Source organism: Terrapene carolina, unplaced genomic scaffold (assembly GCF_002925995.2).
Source record: "Terrapene carolina triunguis isolate 2854851 unplaced genomic scaffold, T_m_triunguis-2.0 Scaffold198, whole genome shotgun sequence".
Lineage (NCBI taxonomy): Eukaryota > Metazoa > Chordata > Testudines > Emydidae > Terrapene > Terrapene triunguis.
The window spans coordinates 1,541,762-1,568,458 of record NW_020664549.1 but is presented as its reverse complement, the minus strand read 5'-3'; the positions used below and the strand labels follow the sequence as shown (position 1 = coordinate 1,568,458).

General features: G+C 47.7%; 1 protein-coding gene across 1 annotated transcript in view; it reads right to left on the bottom strand.

The window, feature by feature from the left end:
- The window catches only part of LOC113407135 (kelch domain-containing protein 8A), a 38,489-nt gene that overhangs the window by 5,082 nt on the left and 6,710 nt on the right, over positions 1-26,697 (bottom strand). The window contains exons 4-6 of the mRNA XM_026655224.1: positions 8,530-8,596; positions 7,894-8,325; positions 2,107-2,271 (exon numbers count right to left, since the gene is read on the bottom strand). Of these exons, the coding sequence (XP_026511009.1) occupies positions 2,107-2,271; positions 7,894-8,269 (541 nt within the window). The 5' untranslated portion in view covers positions 8,270-8,325; positions 8,530-8,596. The remainder of the gene's footprint in view (positions 1-2,106; positions 2,272-7,893; positions 8,326-8,529; positions 8,597-26,697) is intronic.

Sequence of the window (26,697 nt, the reverse complement as noted above, 5' to 3'; positions counted from 1 at the left end):
CCAACTTCCATTCAAAATCATCATAACGGTTAATATTGTGGTGCTTGTTGCTGCCGGAAACAGAACACTGGACTACATGGAACATTGGGGTGATCTTCTGTGCCCCTCCTTCTTGACGGACTCTGAATTTAGCATTCCCTTGTAGGGGCGAGAACCCAAATGCCACAGCACTGAGCTAGTGCAAAAGGACCTGAAAATTAAATGGACTATGGACAGTAAGTGGAAATGATTGACCTAAGGCTACGTCTACATGGGAGCTGGGAGGTGTGATTCCCAGCTTGTGTAGGTGTGTTCAAGCTGGCATGCTAAAAATAGCGGTGTCGCCAGGGTAGCACAGGTGGTGGTTTGGGCTAGGTGCCCGAGCATGTACCCACTCAGACCCCCGGGTATGTACTTGGGCAGTAGCCCCAGCCGCCATCCATGCTACCCCGGCTATACTAGCGCAGGCATGTCTATGCAAGCTGGGAATCACACCTCCCAGTTCAAATGTAAACGCAACCTAAGGAGAGTGAAGTGCAAAAAAGGAAACAAACAGTAGGAATGTGTAACTGATGGTGGTTCAGCACTGCCAACTGCAACCCCTCTGAAATCACGAGTCGGGCCATCAAAAACCCTGAGAATGTGACAAAGTGAGATTTTTTTTAAAAAATAATAAATGTTGTGGTCTTTTTATTTGCCTCCTTAGTCTTTAGGATTTATGTTTACAAGCGCTTCTCTGCAATCATGTGTTCTGGAAAGGTAGTTTGATTTTGTTTTTTTAAAAACAAAAATAAAAGCTCAGAGCCTCAAATAATCACATGACTCCAGGACCTGGGGCTTTCAGAAAAAACACCAAATATCCCAAGACTTCTAATAAGATTACTAGAGTTGAGAACACTGGTTCATGCTTTAAATTCTCTCCTTTATAACAGTCTAGAAGTGCCATTAGTAACACTGTGAAGGACATTTTTTTAAAAGAATTATTAAAATATTCATTTGAATTCAACAGCCTGAACCTGAAACTAAATAGAACTAGACTTTTCCCAGCTTCTATTTCATGCAATGAAAACATGTCCTTTTTATGCACCATGCACTTCATGTTCCGCACTTAGAACAACACTGGATAGCTAGCACTGAAAGGTATTTAAATATGTGCCGGTGTAATCAAGACTAGTTCACAGCAAGATGGGTACTGCCAGCTCAGGAGCTTTTGCAATTCAGATTGGGTTCAGCACTGGTGCCGCCCATAGCATGGCCAAGAACTCAAAATGACAGACCAGAATGGCCTAGGCAGCTAGTACTTAATGGCAAAAGATGCCATATTATTCTTTTTATAAATCAAATGCAAATGAATACATCTATTTCCCATTCAGGTGCTCGGCATGTCTTTGAAGACTGGAAATGTGCGCTTGCTGTAGGGCCTTGCACGCTGTGGATGAACTTCAAATGCATCAAAGGTTCTTTTCTGTAGCAACCTTAAGAGAGGAAACATTGCCTGGGGATTTGAGTGTAGTCACGGCTCCTTGGTTTTGATCCAAGCTTTGCCACTGACTTGCTGTGTGACCTTAAGCAAGTAGTGCTGTACCTCTGCCTCAGTTTCCCCATGTATAAGAGGAGGATAATGATACCTACTCCCCACAAAGGGACTAGGACATCCTGACATCAGTGGGGTTTTGTCATTCAGGATCAGACCCTTATGTCTGTACAGTGCTTTGAAGACGTAAACTGTCTCTGTATAGACAGAGAGCATTTTTATGGTTATTAAAGGCCAGGCGCTTGTGCAGGTATCTCTGGTCTGCAACTTGAGTGGGCAACTTACCTCACTCATAACAGACCCAACCCTGAGCCTGCTGGTGCCAATGGCCAAATTCCCACTGACTTCAGCAGATGCAAGAGCAGACCTGGTATTTCTAATGGTGGCTAAACCCATGGGATGCATTAAAATCACCACTTGGGGGTGGGCGGAAGCAGCTTCCAGAACCTCCTATGAGGTTTTAGGTCAGTCTGGGTCTGTTCTAGGAATTCTCTCACCCTCAGCATTCACAGGAGCACACGGATTGGAGGAGCTATTGTCCAGCAGATCCCTACAGAAGAACAAGGAAGGAGGCAGCCAAGGTCCATCCTTACCGAGCACGTAGATCTTGGTGCCCCGCAGGAAGGAGGTGGCAGCGTACCTGGGCGTGGGCATGGTCGCGAGTGACACCCAGATGTCCTTGAGCATGTCGTAGTGCTGCATGTAGTTGTGAGGCCGCAGGTCCAGTCCCATCCCGCCAGCCGCGTAGACTCTGTAGTCTGCAGAGGGCAGAGAAGCAGAGGCCACAAGGGCTCAGGAATGCATCCAGATCCTAATTATTTCCTGGGACAATGAAAAAGACACTTGCCCTCAGGGCAATCTCCAGGGTGCAAAAATGCAGGCACTGCATGCATGTGAACATGCCGGCGTGCGTTGGTGCATGCCTGGGCACGTTGCACTGGCCTCTACTGGATGGAATCAGAACTGCTGAACGCTAGGTCATAGCCCTTGTACTGCTAAGAGGTAATGGAGATTCTTTTGAGCCCCAGTTCAGTGCCCTCTCCACTACCCCGCAGTGCCGCTCTTCCTTCCGTGTAAACAGCGCTCTCGAGAACCTCAGAGCCACTGATTTGTTCTGAGATAGATTTACATCCCTACAAGTGAGAGGGCGTATTTGCCCAGAGCACAGCTAACTTTGGGCCTAGAGCGAGCACTGTCCCTTGACACGAAGGATATTTGGGAGCCACCCTCTCAGTTTTCATGCGGTGCCCACTGTGCCATGTAAATCTTTGCAATAACTCAGACCAGGAGGTATTCTACTGTCAGGCCCATTCCAGTGCACCATGGCACTTGTCCTGGGCAGGGAAAGGGTTAACAAACCAGAAGCAGTTGCCAAAGAGGCTCTCTTCCCTTTCGTAACAATGGAAGGAATATGAATCCACCTTCTTTATCCCCCTCCCAGTGCACCTAGACAGATATTTAAGCACTACAGCAAATAAAGCACCTTTGTGCTCTGAACTGGAAAAGCAGCTTCACCCAAGGGGTGGGGTTTGTTTGATTCTCTCACCCAATCTGCTTTTGCCATCCTGTCTGGTTTATTCTGGGCCACCAAACAGTGACTGCAGACAGGGGCATCTGCGTTTCACGGAGCCGATCCTGTGTCGATCGGCCCTGGTCCGAGCAACTCACAAGCCTGAATCTCAGAGTCTTCGGTGATGTCTACACTGCAGCTGGGAGCGAGCCCCCCAGCCCAGGCGAACTCCCGCTAGCAGGGCTCGCGCTAGCCTGCGAAAAATAACCACGTGGGCAGTTCTGCTCGGGCTGGAGCTTGGACTCCCTAGGGGGTCAGGTGGGCTCAAGACCCTGAGCTTGCGCCAGAGCCAGAACAGCCACATTGCTATTTTTAGCACGCTAGCACAAGTCTACCTGCCTGGGCTGGGAAGCTCGCGGCCAGCTGCAGTGTGGCCAGACCCCTACAGGCCCAATAAAGCACACATGGTAGGGGTGAGAACTGGTGGCACAGTGGAAGCATGTTTAAGAAGCCAGTCAGGGAGAAAGTGTTGCTCTCCCAGCTCCCCCAATGTGCAGAGGTGCATTACTGTATCAGCCCTGGCATTAATGTAGAAGGGTGTAGGCCTGTGCCCACCAGATACCGATAAGCTCTTGGAAAAGAGCTGCAAATAAATGACTGGGGAATAGGGAAATAACGCCAGAGGGTCGTGGGGGGAGGGAAAAGCCTGGTAACACAGGGGCTCTCTGCTTTTGATATAGAAATGCAGGGCTGGGAGGGATCTTGAGAGATCATCTAGTTCAGCCCTCCGCACGGAAACAGAATTAAGCATGCCTAGACCTCCCTTCTGTGAGGGGAAATGGGGCTCATGACAGTGAGGACTAAGATCCCTGGCTGGTGCCAGATACATGCCTGAGCTCTCACACCGCCCTGCTGCTGCCCTATGTCTTGACTTGCAGCACCCCCTGCTATTCCAGCCTTGGGGTTCCCATGTGGAGCTCAGCCATTGCCCCTCCTGCTATTCAGTCTGGGTGTTCCCTGTACCCAGCTGATGCCCCACTGTCCTGGCCTGTGTCACAGGGGTTAAGGTGGGGGGATTGTTTACCTTTGGGGCGGTTTAGCCCCTGAGGGGGCAGGGTGCGAAAGGTGCTGTGGAGGAGCAGGCTGTGTTGTTTCACTCTGGCTGGGATACAAGTACCTGGCTATCGCTCCCTGGAAGAGGAGATGAGGTCATAGAAACAGATGGTGCACTCAAATTACAGAAGAGTCAACACAGCGCTCTCCAGCCCATACTTAGGAAGGGCGTCTGAACTGCCTCAAAGCAGGCGAAGGATGGTTAGTCCTGTGACCCAAGCCATGGTGTCAGAGCCAGGACACACATAAGGCACAGAACCAATTTGTTCACAGCTGACTTCCCGTCACCCACATCTATCTCTGGGTAACAACAAATCCAGTCCTCACCAATGGAATCCTTTACATACAAACACGGAGGTGTGTGTGTGGGTGGGGGGATTTCTCCTACACAAACCTTCCAGGCTTTATTTCCAGAAATGAAATCCAAGAACCCAATGGCAGCAACCTGGTCCACAAGAGCATCCCTATAATAACCCCCCAGCGTACGCAGAGCAGAGCACTACTGAGCATCCCTACAATAATAAACCAGTATAGGAAGCCCTCAGCAATCCCAAGCAACCCTATAACACCACACCAGCATAGGTGCCCTCCCCCCGAGCACTTCTGAACAACCTTACAACAACAAACCTGTCTGCTCAAGGAAGACAAAATATTGTGGGAAGGATTTATGTTCCAGGCTTTTCTGGCCAAGCTGATCCCTGGTGTGTCTTTGTTTAAGCCAACAGATTTACATCAGGGATGAAACTGGCTCAATGTTGGTAAACATTGTTGTTGTTGTTTTTTAAATGCCTTGACAGTATCCTTTTTAATCCACCTAAAAACAAACGAACAAACCAACCAACCACCCACTTCCAAAGAAGCTGTCTGGCGACTGGATCATGAACGCCTCTTCTGCCTAGAGCACCTCAGGAAGCTAAATGACCTTCGGGCTCATTGCATGAGAACACAGCTCCCAGCCTGGGGCTTTTCATCGCATGGCAGCACATTCCAAAGGAAATCAATATTCCAAGCCTCCGCTTAAAAATGATAAACAAGATGCCTAGATAGGCAAGCCAGAGCCCTGATGCAAGGATTTTCTGTATGTCCATTTAATGCCACAGTATTATGAAAGGCAGAGGAAAGAGGAGTGTTTGGAGCTCACCAAAAGACACCTCCTTTTCTTGCACCACAGAATTTGTACCTGCATTTTGCACTCAGTTCAGGCAGTGGTGCAAATCAGAGCCCTTGTGTCTCTAATGACAGTACCGGAAGCAGGGGGAATTGGGCAATGGGAAGCATCAGTGCTCGCATTCACACTTGTGCACTTGGTTCATTTGCACAGGTGCAAATTTTGGGATCCGGCTGTGCTATCCCTACCGATGCTGCAGAATCCCCCTATTCCGTGAATAGCCCCATAGGGGTATCACAACCTGGCCCTTTTCAGGGGCAAATTGTCACCCTCTCTCCAAGGAAGATGAGGGCATCGACTTTTGGAAAATGCACCTACTGACACTCTCCCTAAACAGGCCGTGAGGTTCAGGGGGTTCACAATGGGGCCTCGGGCATAGGCAGCGGGTCATATGGGCCTGTGGTGGCTGGGGTCCAACTCCACCTTTCCGCCAGCCCCGTCCGCCACCCCTGGAGCGTCCCTGCGCAGCGGCTGGCTGCCACTCCCCGTGCTGCGCTCTCTCGTTGGCCGGTGGCCGGTTCCTTTCACGCTGCGCCCACCAGCGCCGCTCCACCGTTCCGGCTATAAGGGAGCAGGGCGGGCTGAGGCGGCTGCTGCAGTCTGCGGAGGGAGGAGGCACACGTGACGGCAGCTCCCCCACCTGGGCCCTGACCCTTCACCCATCAGGCCACTAGGTGATGGGGTGCATCCTCCACCGCCCCCGGTGCTGGACAGCACACACACAGCGCCACAGGGGGCCGGTGGAGAGGGGCCCTAGGAGCCCATGCAGTGTGGTGCGGGGTGACTGTGTTGCCGGCGGCAGACCCACCGTCAGCAATTCCGGGCCCCAGGGCAAATCAATCAATAGGCCCCCTGCACCCCTCCCTCAGCCGGGGCCACAAGCCTTCCCACCTTGAGAAGCCCTGAACACGCCCTACCCCGAGGCGCCCCTGGTCAGCTGCAGCCCTGTCCCTGGAAGAATTCTGAAAGGCTGTTGAGCTGGGGTGGGCCTGGGAAAGCTCAAGGCTTTTCCCATTTCTAATGAAATCAGGTCACAAGGAGGCAGAATGATTTCACCTGTCTACTTAGTAACTCATTATGGCTACGGTAGAATCGGCAGCTCCATTGTCTGTTTCTCCAGAGGGCAGTGGTACAAGTGCCAAACCAGATAAAGTGGTGGATCCCACCCATCTTATGGCCCACATGGGAGAGAGATAAGGAGCCTACCATCTCAGCTGTAAAGCCCTTGGAAATAAATGCCAACCAAGAGCTCTTTGTTCCTATTTGTAGCCCTTCAGGGAAAGTCACTAATTGTCTCTGCTCACAGATTCGGACCCATTTTATGATCCTTGTAGCTTGGTTTGCAGAGGTGCTAAGTGCTCATCACTCCTACTGACATGAACAGGAACTTTAGGTTTCCAGCATCCAGGGCCAGTGCAAGGAAGTTTTGCGCCCTAGGCGAAACTTCCACCTTGCCCCCCCCCCCAGCCCTGCAGCAGCTCCCTGCCCCCACTCCGCCCTGAGGCGCACCCCCGCGGCAGCTCCCCCCCCGCCCTGAGGTGCCCCCCCACGTGGCAGCTCCCCCCCCGCCAGGGAGCCGTGCGGCAGCTCCCTCCCCCGCCCTGAGGCACCCCCACGGCAGATCCCCACCCCCCCGGCCCGGGGAGCCGTGCGGCACCTCCCAACCCCAGCTCACCTCTGCTCCGCCTCCTCCCCGAGCACGCTGCCCCCGCTCTAATTCTCCTCCCAGGCTTGTGGTGCCAAACAGCTGATTGGCGCTGCAAGCCTGGGAGGTGGGAGAAGTGGAGCGGCAACCGCGCACTCAGGGAGGAACGCTGTTTAAAAAAAAAAAAAAAAAAAAAAAAAATGGGGGGCACCCCTTTTTGGCGCCCCCAAATCTTGGCGCCCTAGGCAACTGCCTAGTTCGCCTTAATAGTAGCACCGGCCCTGCCAGCATCTCTGACAATCAGGCCATAAGGCCTTGGAAATGCACATGAATGGGACCATTCCAAGGACCAAATTCTGCTCTCCATTCAATCCGGGATTGAAACTTGTGTAACTGAGAGCAGAATTGGGCCCTACATCTCTAACACCCCTATTGGCAACTCTGAGTTACAGAAATCCTGCAGAACTAGAGCTGGGCCCAAGCCAAAACCTGGGATCCAAAAGTCACCCAACGTTGGGAAAGTTTGGATTCCAGCAATGCAGCTTTGCCTGTCTAAAATAATCACGGCCATAAGAGTGCTCACCGTCCACAGGCAGAGCTGTAGAGCCAGAGGGAACCACAGGGTCTGTCTGGTTTCAGCAGCCTCAGTGAAAAGTCCTCTTTACAGTGGTTCTGGTCCAGTCCTGCCTTGTTTGGACATTGCAAGGAGGAGGGGTCTAGCTGACCCAACTTCTCCAACCTGAGATAAGGCTCATCTCAAGTTCTCAGTGCAGGGTTTGGGAAGGGGGATTGCTTCCTTGCCCCTGTTCAAAGCCCCCCACCGCCCCAAGAGTCTCTGAAAGCTGTTTGGCTAGATGCATAAGTTGAACTCTCACTCTACCCTCCACCCTTTCTCTCTGTAGTACCACTCCCCACACGCTGCCTAGGAAACAAATTCTCCTTGCCTTTCACCGTCACGGAGATGCCCATCGAGGCTTCCCTCAAGGAGTTCCTCTTCTTCCACTTGCCATCATCTATGTTGTACATCTCCACTATCTTCAAGGGCGTCTGGTTCATCCCGACCCCTCCTATCACCATGATCCGCTTGCCCAGGGTGGCCACGGCTACTCCGGCCCGGGCCGTAGGCATGGGAGGGAGAGAGTTCCACTGGTTGGCTTCGGGGGAGTAAACCTCGAAGCAGTTCATGGGGACTCCGTTGTCATCGCAGCCTCCGATGGCAAAGACCTGGCCGCCTGCCTCCACAAGCGAGCAGTAGACCCTGCCGCTGGGGAGGGGTGCGAGGGTTTTCCATTGGAAATCTTTGGTACTGGGCACTTCCATTGCAGATCGTCAGGGATGAGGCAGCATCTGTCCTGCCTGCCAGGGGGCTGGCTAAGCTGCAAAACACAGCCAGAGACAAGCATCACACACAGGGAAAACAAGCAGAGAAATAGACAAAGAACCCCCACCCCCACCAGAGAGCCGGGCAGCCGGGAGCACAGCAACCCCTTCATGAGCAATGCATCTATTTCCACGCAGTCGCCCACAATGAGAGGTCCCATCTACCACAGAGAGACAGAGAGAGAAGCAGGAGCCGGTACCTTTCATCACGTCTCCATTAATCCTGCAGTTCCACATCTGCCAGAGCAGCTCACGCAGAGCCAGGTCCTAAAAATAAAAGGCACAGGTTGGATTCAGCTCGCTCCCCGCTTTTCTGAGCATCCCCTCCCCCACAGGACATTCCAACCGAGGATGCTGCAAGCTGTCAGCTCCCCGGCTCGGTGCTTCCTTAGCTCATTAGGAACTTTTCTTTGTTTAATTCTTCATTGACAAGATTATTATTAATGCCCATTGTCAACATCTTCCCAAACCCCAGGGGGAACCTACCATGGTACCTCCTGCTGGGAAAGGCAAAAAGGCTGGAGTACAGAGACCAACCCTCCAGCCACAGCTCTCTGACTGTCACACGCAGTATTACAGCTGAACTGTAAAAGATCCAAAAAGCAGCCCAGCAGGACAGAGTGAGTCTCAAACTACCATTGGAAACCAGGGATTATTTTTTCCTCTCGCCCTGAATAGCTGTCAAACCTTCCGATGAAATGAACAAACGAAGAGCGACAGAGGAGAGGAGAGACACAGAAGGGAATCGAGAGAGGCAGCCACCCACGCACTCACACCTGTGTATAAATAGGTGTGCAAACCACAGTGAGAAACTCAGCCTTCGTTATGTAACCCAAGCTGCTGGCGAGTTTAATCTTAAAGTAAAGTAGGATTTATATATCCCATCACTCTGGGCCTGTATCATCCTCAACACACAGAGTATACAGAGCACAGGCCCACTTCTGGCTCCAGGGGCCAATGCTCCTCTCCAAGTGTCACAAACTGATCCCTGAAATTCAAGCTTCTAGCAATAATGGATATTTGCCACTATCGAAGTAGAGCACATGTGGAGGTTTATTAGCCTATATGGGAAACCTTTCCCCACCTAGCATTGTAATGCTTCGTACTTATCCTTTATAGTGCTTTCCAGGGGAGCTTCACAAAGTAACATTATCCCCATTTGAAAGAGGGGCACAGAAAAGTGAAGTGATTTACCCAAGGTCACACAGCGAGTCAGTGTCAGAGATGGGGAAAGAACCCAGGAATCCGGACTCCCAGAGTGCAGGGCTATCTGACTTGGTCCCCACTTCCTCTGGAGCTTTCAGGGATCTTGATGCATGTGAGATGCAACCTGAGCCTGCTCCTCTGCACGGTTTCGTTTTAGAGAAGCTAACGCCCATCACCTCTTCTCCACCTTCTGGCTAAGACTGAACATGGCATCACCTTAAGCCTCGGATACCATGATTGCTCTATTGTGGGGGGAACTCTCTCCTGTTTGTGATGGGGGAAGGGGTCGACTCAATGGCCTAATGGCGCTTTCCCATCTATTTCAAAGGTAAGGTTAAGGGCAAGCCCTAAGCCCAAGCAAAGCCAGCAACTGGCTGTGGTCCCAGCTTTTTAGGGGCAAAGCCCAGCCCCACACCCCTCTGCATCAGCAGGAGCAGAGGGAGAGGAAACAACTTGCTCCCAGACACTCCTGTGCGCCCCATTCCAGAAGCCTGAGCTCACACCACCACTTGCAGATCATGGCTCTGCCCAAAGGCAGTGGCTGGGATGCCCCTTGCCACTGCCAGAACTAGGAGCCATCACAGAACTCCAGAGGAGATATGTCCGCAGCACCTCCTACTAATTCACACTGCGTCTCATGCCATGCCTGGCATTGCTTCCTAAGGAGCCAGGCCTCCCACATTAGAAGCCCCTGGTTGCTTCTGGGCCGACAGGGCTGTCCACACACACAACGGGTGGGAAGTACTTACTCCTCCAGTCCTGGCCGCATCGCTTCAGATCTCCTCAACTCAGAACCCTTTGACAGCGAGAGCAGATTGAGAGAGCCTGTAACCTAGCAACAGCCACCTACAACTCCCTTTAATCACCCATCATTTCTGATCTGAGTTGGTATCTTGATGGGTTCACTGAACCGCACTGTGGAGCATAAGCAAATTCTCCCCAGAAGGAAAGAGGGGCAGAGGTTCTTAGCGCCCAAGGAACCAGGGCTATCAGAAAGGCTCTGCATGGCTGAAACTTTCCAGCCTGAATTCAGTTCTGTGGCAAAGGACAGAACTGATAGGCCTGCTGTGGCACAGTGGGTAGTGCCTAGAGACCTGGTTTCTGTGCCCAGCTCTGTCACTGACCTGCTGGATATCCTTGGGCAAATCACTTCGCCTCTGTTTTCCTCATCAGGAAAGTTGGGATAATGATAGTTGGTATAGCCCCGTGAGATCCACGGATGACAAGTGCTATAGAACGCAAGCGATTATTATTTATCCCTGGGTGCGTCTAGACCTGGCATCAGCAAAGCAAACTTCTCACCCACTGTCCTGACATCATTTGCTAGCCTTGATCCGTAAGAATCACCGGCAGGTGAGCTCAGTCTGCCTAGCCCAATCACTACTTAGCTTCTTCACTGAGACTGCCAATAGAGGGAGGGCAACTGTGATGCAGACAGCTGACCACTGACAACTGGACTGAGGTCCATCAAATTCATTTCACACATGAGCTGCTAAATAGTCTTCCAACAGCACAGCACTGTCTAGATCTTAACCGGCAAAATAAAGCTGGGTTTGGTCTCTTTTTTAAAAATGACAAAGGTAACATGTAAAATGGGTTATTATTATTAATAAATATTATATAATTCTTATATCGTGCTTAACATCAGGAGATCAAAGGGTTGGTTTTTTGCAAGTCAGCCTTCCAATTGACATGTTTATAGAGCGGATCAAATAATGTTAATTGGATAAGCTATTGTCCTTGTGCATTATCAGTGCTTAATTTGTAAAGAAATAGGTGTCAGAGCTCAAAATGGCATCTGCCGCACACCATCACTTTGCACGCACCGTATGCGCAAGGTCACACCGTGCATGCAAGTGTCGAATTGCATGTGTTGCTAAACACCACTGACAGAAGAGGTGCTGTGCTGAGCCCCTGCAAGCTCCGACACAAATTAAGCTCTGTGCGTTACTGAGATTGTAAGCGTTTTGGGGCAGGGACCATCTTCATTATGGGTGTGTTTATGTATAACCTAGCACAACGGGACCTTGGATCAGGACATCTAGGCACTTGCGTACTACAAATTAACCTGTAATAACAATAAGTCAAAGCATTTTGTGAATTATTTGATCATTGAGAGATTCAAACAACAACTAGATCCTTATGTGGTGTAAGTCAGCATTGCTTCATTGTCTCTTGAATAACAGATGAACAATTCAATATTTGTCAAATATTGAATTTCACTCAGAATTTGATCAGCTCTGTGGTTTTTATTCCTTCCCCACCCTCCTGTACCTTGGTGGCTTGGAAGCGCTCGTTTAACGTTTTCACCTGTAGTTTATTTTACACCATCACAATAGAACCAGCATGGCCCAGCAAATAGGGCATTGGACCAGGAGACTTGAATTCTATTCCCAGCTCCGCCACTCACTTGCTGTGTGACCTTGGATAAGTCACTTCCCCACCTATAAAGAACTAAGCATTATTATCCCAAACATTTGGCAAAAGCAGAACTTCAGCTCAGGTGCCAGGGAACAGTATTATTTAACCAACCAATTCCTCTTCCCATGTGGGATGCAACTTATTTTCCAGCAGTTTAAAAACTAGCCACTTAGACAAGGTATCAGTGGCAAATCCTCTTCCCATTACCATACTATGAGGTTTCAGCTACACTGCTCTTTAAGCTGATTTCAGGAACCGCGTTTAAACATGATTCCAACTAAACTAGATTCTGCCATGATTTGACCTTTGAGAAGCCCAAAGCATGTTAACTAAAAATGATGAGCCAGATCCTTAGCTGATATAAATCAGCATTGCTCCATTGATGTCCACAGCATTTAAGACCGCCTAGCTTCACTGATTTCATTGCCAATTTACACCAGCGGGGGGACTGGTCCCAATGTTCTAAACCAGGCTTTCTGAACAAACTTCGACCCCAGGAACTGTGGCTGGGCAAACTGTGTTACTTAGAAACCAGCTAGAACGGGGTTAAAACTAATTTTAAGTTCCCAAATGTGGTTTAAGGGTGAATGTACTCAGAGCTTAGCAGCTACCTCTGTCCCTCCCTGGGGTGGGAGACCCACACGAATATTGTTACTGTAATGGAAAGTACAGTCGCAGCACACTGAGGCATCAAGACCAAGAGTTATAACCCTTTCAGTGCCTTTGGCAGCAGTCTGAGCTGATCAAGCTTCCCTGTGCTGAGTCAGCTGCATTGCTTTCCTCGTGAAATGCAAGATCCTTATTGGAACAGGAGAAGCATAGGATTCTGAGGACTTTGTGCAGTTTGGCCTGAAAGAAACAGATTTTCCTGCATATGATTCAGTGGGTAGTCGTTCCAGGGTCAGCATGGGGGGAGGGATAGCTCAGTGGTTTGAGCATTGGCTGGCTAAACCCAGGGTTGTGAGTTCAATCCTTGAGGGGGCCATTTAGGGAACTGGGGTAAAAATCTGTCTGGGGATTGGTCATGCTTTGAGCATGGGGTTGGACTAGATGACCTCCTGAGGTCCCTTCCAACCCTAATATTCTATGATCAAAACTGAGACAACAGGGCCTAGGAGCAAAATCTAAGGTAACCCAAACGTAAAGGGAGGCAATGTCACAATCCCACAGTCTGTATTCAGCTGTCTCATTAGGGAATTTCAATAGTGGTGAAAATGAGAGGATTGAGAACACCACACAATGCAGACATTCGCTATGCAAGCTTCTTTCAGCCCACGGGGTCCTGCTAGTTCATCTCCCTCCTGACCTGCAGCAATCTGATTACTCCAGTCCCGAGCCTCCATACAGCCCTGCCAGTGCATCTCAGTCCTGAACTTGAGGAACCCTGCTTTCTAGTGCTGGGTTCTTGACTCCCCCCATAGCTTTGCTAATTGATCTCAGCCCTGACCTGAAGCCCCACACCCTGCTACTGCAGTAGAACCTCGATTTCACAAGCACCAGCCTTATGAACAACCAGTTATATGAACCATTTTCCCCAAACTGGAGAAAAACACAGGAGAACAAGTGATTATGAACAAGTCGACATCCCCTCCCATTCCGATGTCTTCAGTGCTTGGGGAATCGCTTTGCCATGGCGTGAAGGACAAGACGAAAGCCACACAGTGCACCAGGCTGCAACTTATGCCCTGCATCTGCTATATTTTTGAGCTGTTTGATTTTATGACCTGAAACCCCAATAAATTAGCAAAGGAGGGGTTCTACTGTACATACCAGGTCTAGGCTCCCCTACACAATGCACTAATGAGCCAATGCACCTCAGCCCTCCCCTAAAGCCCCTCCCCACCTTCTATTCATTGCTGGGATTCCCAGACAGTTCAGCCAGTGACCTCTCTTAATCCTGTCCTGGAGCAAACCCTGAGCCTCACACTTGAGCTTCAGAGACTCCCAATTGTGTCAGAGCATAGGAAAGCCATGGGCCTGATCATGGCCCCATTGAAGTGGACAAGAGTCTTTCCACTGACTTCACTGGGCTTTGGATCAGGCCCATAGCGAGGACAGACTAAGCAGAGACCTGCCAAATTCATTCCAGTTGTGACCCAAGTCAAATGGAACCCAGGCGTGGGCGTCCAAAGGGGAGCGTCTAGTGCATTAATCTGCTACCTCGTATGAGTTTCAATGCCAAGGCAGCAGAATTATCTCCTAGCCTTGCCGTCCACCTCTAAACAATATACAATAAAAAATAGTTAAGGTCGGCCTGAAACACTTAGTCCGTCCCTCCTCTCTCAAGGGGCACTAGGGTTTTCACTCCAAAGTAATAACTGTGCTGTGCCTTGGGACTGTATAGCTGTTACTAATGTGCTGAGCAAATAGCCCCAACCTACTTCAGCCATTTTCCTCTTCATCTACTCCCAGGCAAATGGAATTACCACTTAATTATACCAAACAAATTGGAAGCGTTAACATTTTCTTCCTCAATGGCTACATTAAAACAAAAATGAATAGTAATTGCTTTTCTATCAAAGGAGATGGGAGAGGAGAGATTCTCTTCGTCATGCTGAGCCAGCTGCCAGAGCTGCCCGAATCAGTCTCACCCAGAAACTGCCAGGATAAAAGCTCCTAGCAGTGGGGTATCCCTGGACCACCGGGTGCATTTGTGGTTCATAGCCAGTGACGAGGTGTTGACAGCAAGGTGGCGGGGAAGGCAAGAAACTTACAACCTCAAGAAAGAAAAATACAGGGGGCCTGAATATGGGAGGTGAAACTGATGGGAGCAGAGGGTGCGCAGCAACTGAAGCCTCTAGTCCAGTGGTACTGTACCCCTGGGGGTACACAGAGATCTTCCAGGGGGTACATCAACTCAGCCAGATGCTTGTAAAACTAGACAACAGGCTACCTAAAAAGCACTAGTGAAGTCTGTACAAACTAAAACGTCATACAGACCATGACTTGTTTATACTGCTCTATATACTATCCACTGAAATGTAAGTACAGTATTTATATTCCAGTTGAGTTATTTGTATAATTATACGGTAAAAATAAGAACGGAAGCAAAAGTGTGCTGTGACACGGGGTATTTTTATGTCTGATTTTGTAAGCAAGTAGTTTTTAAGTGAGGTGAAACTTGGGGGTACGCAAGACAAATCCTACTCCTGAAAGGGGTACAGTAGTCAGGAAAGGTCGAGAGCCACTGCTCTAGGCCATAGTTTGTATCCTACAAGAGTTAAAACAACCACCTGGAAGCTGTTACAGACAAAACCATTATTCCTTGCCCTCTGGTTTCCATCATGCTTTGAACAGGTCACTGTTTGGTATCTCGGGGGAGTGCAGAACATGCACAATTAATGTTACTTTTTAAATATTCAGCTGGCGTGACTCCATTGAAGTCAATAGAGCTACACAAAGTCACGCCCGGCTGAGGATCCAGCCCCATGGTTTTTAAAGCAACGTTTATTATTTGCAGCAATTTGCTCTTTACAAAACAGCCATTTGCCATTTATTAAACAGCTATGTGTGTTAAATACTGTAGTAAAGCGATTGTGCGTCAGTGTGTTGGGGGGGGGAGGGGGATGAACTCTGAACACACCTAGGTTTGCTAGAATGCAGGTAGGTCCTTTATGCTACCTCTCTCTTTCATAGAATCTCATCTCACACGTATTTCAAAGGGCGTCATGCTCCAACGGTAAAATTCACCCCTGCGCAGTGGGCCAGAGCAAGACCTAGGAGCCACTTACGTCTTGAGTCTTCATTCCAATGAAAACAGCTTTGTTTGGATTTAAACATGCTCCTAAAGCATCAGCAAACCCAAACATTGTAGCCCTGTGCAAGTTCGTGCCTGAGAGCCGAGAGCGAAACCTACTAGAGAATGATTCCAAAGGAAAGGGAGTCTCTTTTCACCCTCCAAGCTGAATGAAATGCAAAAGGGTCTTAGATGTTGAAAAGTAAATGTGATGCTCACAATTCTTTTCATTTTATACCAAAGGTTAAGGAAATCTGGAGCCTGGTACACCACTGCATGCTCCAAGCTGGTGGAAGGATACCGATTTCCAAGGAGTTACAAGGCTTGATTTGCCACTGTGTTTCTTAAAAATATAGGGCTTCGTTCTGATCTCACATTGGCTGTACACAGGCGACTCTGATCTCTGCTGGCTTTGGTGTAGTTATTCCTGATTTACACTGGTGTCAATTGAGAGGCGAGTTAAGCCCATGACATCTGACAGAGTCCCTTCGAGGACCACGATCCTAAAATATTACAGCTCCCCAGACTGGTTGCACGGTTGCCAAGAAGTGGGCTAGACAGACAGAGGCAGATTAGCCACCAGCCTGACAAAGACACTAGAGAACCTATATTCCTTCTGACTCCAAGAGGAAGCTCTTGTACTCACCTAAATGTCACATCAGATAAGTGCCTTGCAGCTCTGCTGTGTGCTATCTGAACTGTCAAGGAGGTTTGAATGTTTTGCTGTGAATAATATGACAAACCAATACCAATAGCTGAATCCACAATTATTCTCAATACACTGGGGACTGTCACAGCAGCAGAGACAGGAAGACGGGCAACAATACGTTGGGAATGTTATGCAAACACTGGCGAAAGATCTCATCTCCTGTTCCCCAAGCACAGCATTTACGTTTCTGAGTGAGCTGCTTCATTTCAATTATACTGACTGCCTGCGCGCTGTTAAAAGGAGCAGGAGGAGACTACAGGCAGCATGGCTCGGAGATAGAGACACCGTCTCAAGGGAGGTACTTCAGGGCTGAGAACTGAGCTGATATTTGCTCTTCGAATGTCACCATCTAGGGCAGTGGTCCCCAACGCGGTGCCTGCGGGTGCCATGGCGCCCGCCAGGGCATTTATGTGCGCCCACCTACTGCCCAGCAGGGGAGAAAAGCTGCGGTCCCGTGCCTGCCGGGGACAGAGAACTCCGGGGCTGCAGGCTGCGGGTGCCGGTGTTCCTTGTCCCCGGCAGGCGTGGGGCCCGCCTAGTGCCCAGCAGGGGAGAGAAGCCGGGGCCCCGCGCCTACTGGGGACAGAGTACTCTGGGGCTGCGGGCGCCGGTGTTCTCTGTCCTCGCGGCTTCTCTCCGGCTTCTCTCTTCTTTCTGGATTCATATATTACGTAATATTAAATATGATGTTTTTCGTATTTAATGTACAAATACAAAATAAGCCTTGAAAAGTTGTTGGCGCCCGCCGCACTCTTCTGAAAACATGAATGTGCTTCTGGCCACAAAAAGGTTGGGGACCACTGATCTAGGGCCTGTGGGAAGATACGAGGGTGAGGTTGGCAGACGTGGAATCCCGATCCAGCATTCATGGAACACCTGGTGGCAGGAGGGAGGCCTCGGCGTGGATCCTGTAGCTACATGCCCCGTAAACACCACAAGGACTGTGCTGAAGATCACATCTCCTTGTGGGTGGCTGTTCTCCACCCCTTCGCTGTGTACGCTTCTTGGGGTATGTCCATATTGCAATCAAGGGGTGCAGTTGCAGCTCATGCAGACATACCCAAGCTAGCTTTCATCCAGCTGGCTTGGGGACTGGAGCAGTGAAGCTGCAGCAGCACATGCTTCAGTGCGCACTGTACAAACCCACCCAGAAGCCTGGCTAATTACTCACGGGGCTAACCTGCACTGAACCACCAGTACCTGAGCTAGCTCCATTAAAGCTAGCCTGAGTATGTCTACACAAGCTCCAGTCACACCTAGATCAGTCTTCACGGTTGAGGATGTGAGGGATATTCACAAACCTGAGCCATTTTTTTTAGGTGACAAATCTGAGGAACTGTCCCAGATTGAGGTGTCATTAGAGGAGGTTTTGAAACAAACTGATAAACTAAACAGTAATAAGTCACTAGGCCCAGATGTTATTCACCCAAGAGTTCTGAATGAATTCAAATGCGAAATTGCAGGACTACTAACTGTAGTCTGTAACCTATCACTTAAATCAGCTTCTGTACCAAATGACAGGAGGATAGCTAATGTGATGCCAATTTTTAAAAAGGGCTCCAGAGGTGATCCCGGCAATTACAGGCCAGTAAGCCTGACTTCAGTACCAGGCAAACTGGGTGAAACTATAGTAAAGAACAAAACCATCACACACCTAGATGAACATAATTTGTTGGGGAGTAGTCAACATGGTTTTTGTAAAGGGAAATCATGCCTCACCAATCTACTAGAATTCTTTGAGGGAGGGTCAACAAGCATATGGATAAGCAGGATCCAGGATTCAGAAAGCCTTTAATAAGGTCCCTTACTAAAGGCTGTTAAGCAAAGTAAGAAGTCATGGGCTAAGAGGGAAGGTTCTCTTGTGGATTGGTAACTGGTTAAAAGATAGGAAACAAAGGGGGAGGGATAGCTCAGTGGTTTGAGCATTGGCCTGCTAAACCCAGGGTTGTGAGTTCAATCCTTGAGGGGGCCACTTGGCAATCTGGGGCAAAAATCAGTACTTGGTCCTGCTAGTGAAGGCAGGGGGCTGGACTTGATGACCTTTCAAGGTCCCTTCCAATTCTAGGAGATAGGATATCTCCATTAATTAATTTAAAGGGTAGGTATAAATGGTCAGCTCTCAGAATAGAGAGAGGTAAATAATGGTGTCCCCCAGGGGTCTGCACTGGGTCCAGTCCTATTCAACATACTCATAAATGAACTGGAAAAGGGGGTAAACAGTGAGGTGGCAAAAATTGCAGAGGATACAAAACTACTCAAGATAGTTAAGTCCCAGGCAGACTGTGAAGAGCTACAAAAGGTTCTCTCAAAACTGAGTGACTGGGCAACAAAATGGCAGATGAAATTCAAATGTTGATAAATGCAAAGCAATGCACATTGGAAACATAATCCCAACTATACATATAAAATGATGGGGTCTAAATTAGCTGTTACCACTCAAGAAAGATCTTGGAATCATTGTGAATAATTCTCTGAAAACATGCACTCAATGTGCAGCAGCAGTCAAAAAAGTGAACAGAATGCTGAGAATCATTAAGAAAGGGATAGGTAAATGGACAGAAAATATCATGTTACCTCTATATAAATCCATGGTATGCCTGCATCTTGACTACTGTGTGCAGATGTGGTAGCCCCATCTCAAAAAAGATGTATTGGAATTGGAAAAGGTTCAGAAAAGGTCAACAAAAATGATTAGGGGTATGGAACGGCTTCCATATGAGGAGAGCTTAATAAGACTGGGACTTTGCAGCTTGGAAAAGAGACTACTAAGGGGGGATATGATAGAGGTCTATAAAATCATGACAGCTCCCCAGACTGGTTGCACTGTTGCCAAGAAGAGAAAGTAAATAAGGAAGTGTTATTTACTCCTTCTCATAACACAAGAATTAGGGGCCACCATATGAAATTAATAAGCAGCAGGTTTCAAACAAAAGGAAGTATTTTTTCACAACCTGTGGAACTCCTTGCCAGAGGATGTTGTGAAGGCTAAGACTATAATAGGGTTCAAAAAAGAACTAGATAAATTCATAGAGGATAGGTCTATCAATGGCTATTAGCCAGGATGGGCAGGGATGGTGTCCCTAGCCTCTGTTTGCCAGAAGCTGGGAATGGGCAACAGAGGATGGATCACTTGATGATTACCTGTTCTGTTCATTCCCTCTGGGGCACCTGGCATTGGCCACTGTTGGAAGACAGGATACTGGGCTAGATAGACCTTTGGTCTGACCCAGCATGGCCTTTCTTACGTAGACATCTCGAGTCAGGGAGTGGATACACATGTGGTGCTGCACACCAGCTGCTCAGTGTGGACAGCTTCACCTACTGCCTGATCCAAAACCCAAATGAAGTCAGTGTACGCTCTGGATCAGGACTCAATGCTTAATTTTACTGAGACTGCGTGTAGCATCTGATCGCTTGCTCCAGAGGGCAATGACTAAGCATCCTATTAGTCATCTAGTAAAGACTCAGGTTTATTTCAGCTAGGGTCAAGTTCAGCTCTAAAGTCAATGGAGTTACATCAGGGCTGAGTTAGCCCCTGCAGCCTTAAAATCCCACTTATCCTAAACGGGAGCAGTGTCTTTGCTTTGTTATTTAACCAGAAACTCAATGTTTTTCAATGCAATGCACCTGCAAGGGGGATGGGAGACTCAATTGATTCACCTTGGTGAAATGTTCAGAAAAGAACTGGACTGCCAACACACCCTATTACATATGCCTTTAACAGAGAAGCAAAAAGTAGCATTTTAAACATCTGAATTTGGAGCTTCCTGACAATACAACAGGAACAAAAAAAAAAATCACATTTTTCTAGAACATGACAGGAAGCTTTTGGAGAAACAAAATATGACCAAATTGGGGGGGAGAGGGGGAAGGGAGAAGAGAATAATTATGAATATTTCCTTCAACCTTTTTTGTTCTGTTACTACATGCACAAAAAGTTGGCAGGATGCAATGTATTTTAAATAAACACACGCTGTGTCCTGAAATCTTCCAGAGAAGCAAATGTCCTGTAAACCTTGAAATGAATCACTATCATCAAAATCAGCTGCTTCGGCTCATCTAAAAATATATATCATTTAATTCACATGCTTTTTTGTTGGTAGTTGCATGGAATGTTCTGGATGAATTTCAGCCAAGGTGAACCTAGTGCCAAGGGCTCGATTCGTGGGCCGATAGACATCAGTGACAAAAGCCCCAAGGCGAGCAGAATCAGGCCTCGTTGGTTATGCTCTCACTGCAAACAGAAGAGGGTTTTTATATCAAGGTAGCGCTCTTGATGTAAAATCCTAGTGGAAAGAAGGCATTGTCATTTTTATCTTGAGGCAGCTATTCAAGGTCAACTCTCTGCCCACCACCTGGGGTTGACCTCCGCTAGTTATATGGAGGTGAAAAACTACCCATATCTTTTCTCTCAGAATTTTACACTGAGAAACCAAGCTTGATGTTAAATGCACCTTTTCTTGCAGTGAAGACATAGCCAATGAGCGAAGCATGAAACACACTGTGGGGCAGATTTTCAGAAAAGCAACAAGCCAGATTTCTCAGTGCTCAACACACATAATGGGGCCAGATTTCCAAGCACTCAGCACCCAGTGGGCACTCAACTTGCTGAGCTCCCCTGGAACTCTGGCCGTTTCTTTTGGTGCCTAAATAGGAGCAGTGTCTTGTTTGAAACTCGGACGCCTTTTGTGAGTGCTGAGCACTTGGAAATCTGGTCCTCCTACTAAAGATTTCCATGCTTTACAGCATGATCCTGTAAAAATACAGCCTCTCCCTGCTGTTGCTACCCTCGCAGAAAGCTGTGCAGCTCAGCTCAGCAATATCTGTAGATAGGAAGGCCTTCCATATGCGGATCTGAAAGCTATGAGCTTAGCGTATTATTTTATGATTAGCCTGCCCCGCACAGTATCGAGTTACCAGCCTGTGCTTTCAAACAACCCCAATTTATACCACAGTTTAGCTGCAAAGGCTTCAAATCATTCTGAAAACAGGGACTCTGGTGCCAACATCATTTCCCCTTTGCACAAGGCCTGACAGCTGAGGTTTCTAGATTAAATATATATATATTCTGGTTAAATCTGACATTTGCTGACCTCCCATCAAGTTGAATCAAGTCTCTCGACAGCTACCAGAAAACCCGACAAAACCCCGACAAGCCCTATTTCTTCCAGGATTACATGGCTGGAAAATGTCGTGCAGGGGAAAAGATGCTTTGGGTGTGGAAAGAGAGGGAAAAGATTGTATTGGTAAATGGGAATTAACTGAAACTTTGTGAGGCGAGAAGAGACCTTTGCTACAATGGGCAGTTCATGTCGCTCATTCTTAATTTATATGCACAGTTTTAATGCAGACAGCAGACTATGAATATTTAACTTCCTGCCTGGTTTTAACCCCATTACCAGCCCCTGGGGATTGTTATTTGCTGTCTTATCATGCCAAATGTAATTTTCCCGATGTTGCTAAACAGGAGGACAGAACAACATTTGCAAGGAAATATTCCACAGCTAACAGCAGGGCAAGGGTAAATCTGTAGGAGCCCCAGAGCAGGGGCAGAAGGGAAAGAAATTACAGTCTGATTTTTAGAGGGGGTGGGCACCACACCTCTGGAAATTCTGCCTGTTAGGACAGAGAGGGATGCAAATTATCCCTCGTCCCTGTGTGGCTGGGGAGCCTTGGAGGATATAGCAAGATTTACTGGACTGCTTGATTCACCCTGGGATTTGTCTAATGAGAGACTCAGAGCTACAATTCCTACAAAAGAAAAACAATCCACTTCACATAGCAAACGCTGACCCTTTCCTGATCTTCCTAATCCCCATGCTGTGTTCCTCATTCCCACCCAGTCATAACTACTGTTGCTCTCTATAAGAGAAAGTCATTTTATTTTTCACTGGATCAAATATGCAAGTTTCACTTTCATATCTTTCAGCCTCATTAATCATATTTGCGAGGCACCCAGCCTTGTGGTATTTAGGCCATCTCTATAAATATAATTTAAGGAGCTTGGGCCAGATCTTCAACTGGGGTAAATTAACATAGCTCCATCGACTTCACCCTTTATACCAACTGAGGATCTGGGCCTCTTCCTTCAAGGATTGGCCTGGACTGCAAAAGGCTGACACTGTCTGGCTTTGGATTGTGGCACGGTGAGCCGCAGCCCCACAGATATAGCCTCAGGAGATGCCAACTAGAAGCACCCTCTGAGAATTTATATACAATGCAACCTTAGCTTTGAAGCCATTAAAAAGCAACCACTGAGAGAAAATTACCACCCTGGCCTGACCCACGTATTTCTTTTTGAGAACACCGATGCTCTTAAAGATTCATCTCAGGTTTCACCTTAGAAGCTATGCTCATGTGTGAAAGAAGCTGTTCCCTTGCAAGGCTTGCACTCATACACACACGCTAATAACCCAATGACCTCTAGTGAGCGCGGAATTTTCTCTCAGCTGCCAAAGAAATACTTCAAAAGTGTCTTGTACTTACAGTTTTTGAGAGGCAGCGGTGGGTCCCAAGGAAGACTTGCTCTTTATTCAGAATGCTCTGCAACTTTAACACAAGAAAGTCCAGACACCTAGCTCCTGCAGGAGCAGCTCTGAATCTCTCTTCCCCTCCCTTGTTCCTCTGTCTCATTTCTCTCAACAGCCATTCTCTCTCTCTGTGCGTTGGTCTCTCTCCTTCTCCCTGGAGGTTGCAGCCTTTGTTTAAGAGGAAAGTAAACCAAGAAAGAAGCAAACTGGGTTTCCAGGGGGAGAAATAAAATCAACTGGCTGCATAAATCCAACGGACCTAATCACTTTCCTACAAAAGATGAAAGACTATTAGAGTCACAGGAATCCCCATCTGGTGTGGTGACCTGTATTTTTCTCAGTGCCCGGAGTCAGAGAGAGAGAGATGTGTGTGTGTGTCTGTCTGTATGTACACGTACTGGATTATGAGAGCTATGCTAAGCCTTTTATGGCTCCCCATGCTAGCACAGGACGTTTTGTAAGAGGGTCTCTCTCTGAACTTGCAGGGAAAACAAAAACAACAGGGAAAGGGAGGCAGAAGGAAGGACTAAAATGGGAAAGATGAAAATCAGGAGATGTTTCCAATAAGACACCGAGGGCCAAAAGGTAACCCTGGAGAGACAAATGTAACTCCCTTGACTTGTGGAGAGTTTTGCCTGCTTGAGCCAGGACTGAATTTAGCTCACGGTCTCAGCGAGCATCTCATTAGGCAGCTGCTCAGCCCACACCCTAGATTCCTTTAGGGGCAGGGGAGAGAGATGCAAATGATCCCTTGTGCCTGTTTGGCTAGAGTCAGAGCCCCGGAGGACGAGCAAGATTTAATAGACTGCTGGATTCACTTGAAACCACCTTCACCAAAGGAGGACATTCCACGAGAGAAATAGAGCGCATCATGGAACGGGCCACCCTAATCCCCCAAAAGAGCCTGCTTCAGTACAGAAAAGGAAAAGAAAAAAAAAACAACCACTGACTGCACACCCTTAGCTGTCACCTACCACCCCACATTAGAACTCATACAGGGTATCATCGAACAGTTACAACCCATACTCCATGGGGACCACATCCTGAAAGAAGTCTTTCCCAAACCCTCTCTTTTGGAACTTCAAACAATCCTGTAGCATCGCTAAGCTCATCATCAGAAGCTAGCTCCCCACCAACTCAAAGCAGCACCAGGCCGTCATAACAGATGCAAAACCTGCAGCCATATCTCCACTGCTATGATGGTCAATACTCCCCCCACCACCATCCCCAACACACCTTCAAAGACCCAAGGGTCCTACACATGCCCATCACAACATGTGGTGTACCTTGTCCAGTGCATCAAATGCCCCAACAACAACATAGGTGAAACTAGACAATCACTAGACTCTCAAATGAACTCTCACAGAAAAATGATAAAAGACAAAAACACCCTATCTCCTGCTGATCACTTTTCATAAAAAGAACATTCTACAGCTGACCTCTCAGTCTTCGTCCTCAAAGGAAACCTGCACACACCTTCAGAAGAGGAGCCTAGGATCTTAAATTCAAAACTCTGCTAGACATCAAAAATCAGGGGCTCAATAGAGACACTGGTTTTATCTCTCATTACAACACTCTGTAACCCACTAACTTGCCTTTGTCCTGTGACTGCAGAGGTGTTAATTGCCCACTTCATTTTGAACAATTTCTTGCAACATGCGTTAACTCCTTATGCTTAACCATCTGTTCCATCTTGTATTCAGCTGTGACACTCTGATTAACTTTCCCAGCCCTGAAGAAGAGCTCTGTGGAGCTCAAAAGCTTGTCTCTTCCACCAACAGAAGTTGGATCAATAAAAGATGTTCCTCAATCAACCTTGTATCTCAAAGTATATCCCAGCAGCTACTTCCCAAAGTTATATTTGCATAATGGCCTAGAGCAGTTTTTTCATGGAGCCAACATCACCATCTACTGAGGAGCTCCCTACACTATGACAATCTCCTAATTCATTCTCTTTACCACTTATTTTTGCTGACTCTCTCCACATTGAATTGCTCACATTCACATATGCCTGGGAAAATGGTTGATGATCCCACTGGATACCACTTCCTAAATCTGTGAGCTCCTTGAGACATGGGATGCGTCCTAAAACAGCACATGCACATCTGTGTATAGTCACCCAGGCTTGGATAGTTAGTAGGGTTTGAACCAGCACGCTTCAGATCTAAAAGCATGAGCAGCTATCACTTGACCTAAAGATCTCAGCCCTGTAATGTCCCCCTGTAGTATTATCTGATCTGTAGTAGCCTCTTTAAGCTGTTATGTACACCAGACACTACAAGGAGACAGACTCAGTTTCTTTTCAGTATGGGTTGCATGTGTGCTTAGCTCAGACAAGGAGTCCCCCTTTCGCAGTTGGGGAACTGAGGCACTGAGAGAGTTAAGGGCCAGATCTTTAAAGGTATTTAGATGCCTACAGATGCAGATAGGCACCTAGTTGGATTTTCCAAAGGGTCTAAGCGCCTAACTTCCAGCCTCCTAAGTTCCCATTTGCATCTTTAGGTGCCTAAATACACCTCTACCCCGATATAACACTGTCGTTGGGAGCCAAAAAATCTTACCGCGTTATAGGTGAAACCGCGTTATATCGAGCTTGCTTTGATCCGCCAGAGTGTGCAGCCCCACCTCCCTGGAGCACTGCTTTACCACGTCATATCCAAATTCGTGTTATATCAGGTCGCGTTATATCAGGGTAGAGGTGTACATTTAAAAATCTGGCCCCAGGTGCCTTGCCCATCATCACACAAGGAGTGCGTGGCAGAGCTGGAAATGAAACTTTGAAATCCTATTCTAGGATCCTAACCCAGAACTATCCTTCCTCTCTGATCTGATTACTATGTGAAACCAAGCGCTAGATTGTCCAAAACTGGGCCCAGTCTAGTTCTAACTTTAGTCCACATTTGCAGAAAGCTAGCAAACCTTTCGGAGAGTCTGAGCTTAACTTTCAGTGTTGTCAGGAACCAAGCAAGGTTAATTATTACAGATGTTTCATGCAGTTCTACATAGGAACTCTATTTTTAAAGCAAACCAGGCCATAAAAAATGAAGAAATCAACAGCAAGATGACTAAAATGACTCCACATGGAAGCAAATTCCCATCCCCTACCAGCTATTTTCATTTCCGATTAGCTTTCCAGTGGGAGGATTTAATTTGCATTTAAATAGAAACCTTAGGAACATGGCCAATCTAATGTTAAAATGCTAATTACAAATGCATTTGCCTCTTTAAAAATTAAAAAGAATGTCAACGTGCATTTTAATGGGGGCTTATTAGAGGTTTGGTTTTATTAGACACTTAGTATTTATAAGTTATTATTATTTAACAGACTGTTTACCGCTCAATCCAGACAGCTGAAAACCTAGACACCAAGGAATTTGCAAGATCTGAGCTGACTGCTATGGAGGTGGGAACATCATCATGAAAAGTCTTCTCAGGCCATGAAACACTTAGTTGAGTAGAATATAAATTATAAGGTAAGGGAGAGGAACTGTGGAGAGGGAATCTGATGTGCCCCAAAATGAAACAGCCACTGTGGATAAATAAGTGAAAAGAGGCAAGTGAGCTCCAGCCATCCATCAAGGCACCTAAGCACTTGTGTAATTTAAGCATGTGAGTAGTCCCAATGGAACTAGTCTCACACACAGTCACACACCTCTTTTTGTGGGTCAGGGTTTAGGAGGTTTGCCACTGTTTTCCAAGCAGGATCCGGACCTGTAAGGAGAGATGGTTGGAAAAAAGTTCACGGAAACTTTTTCCCCCCACAAAA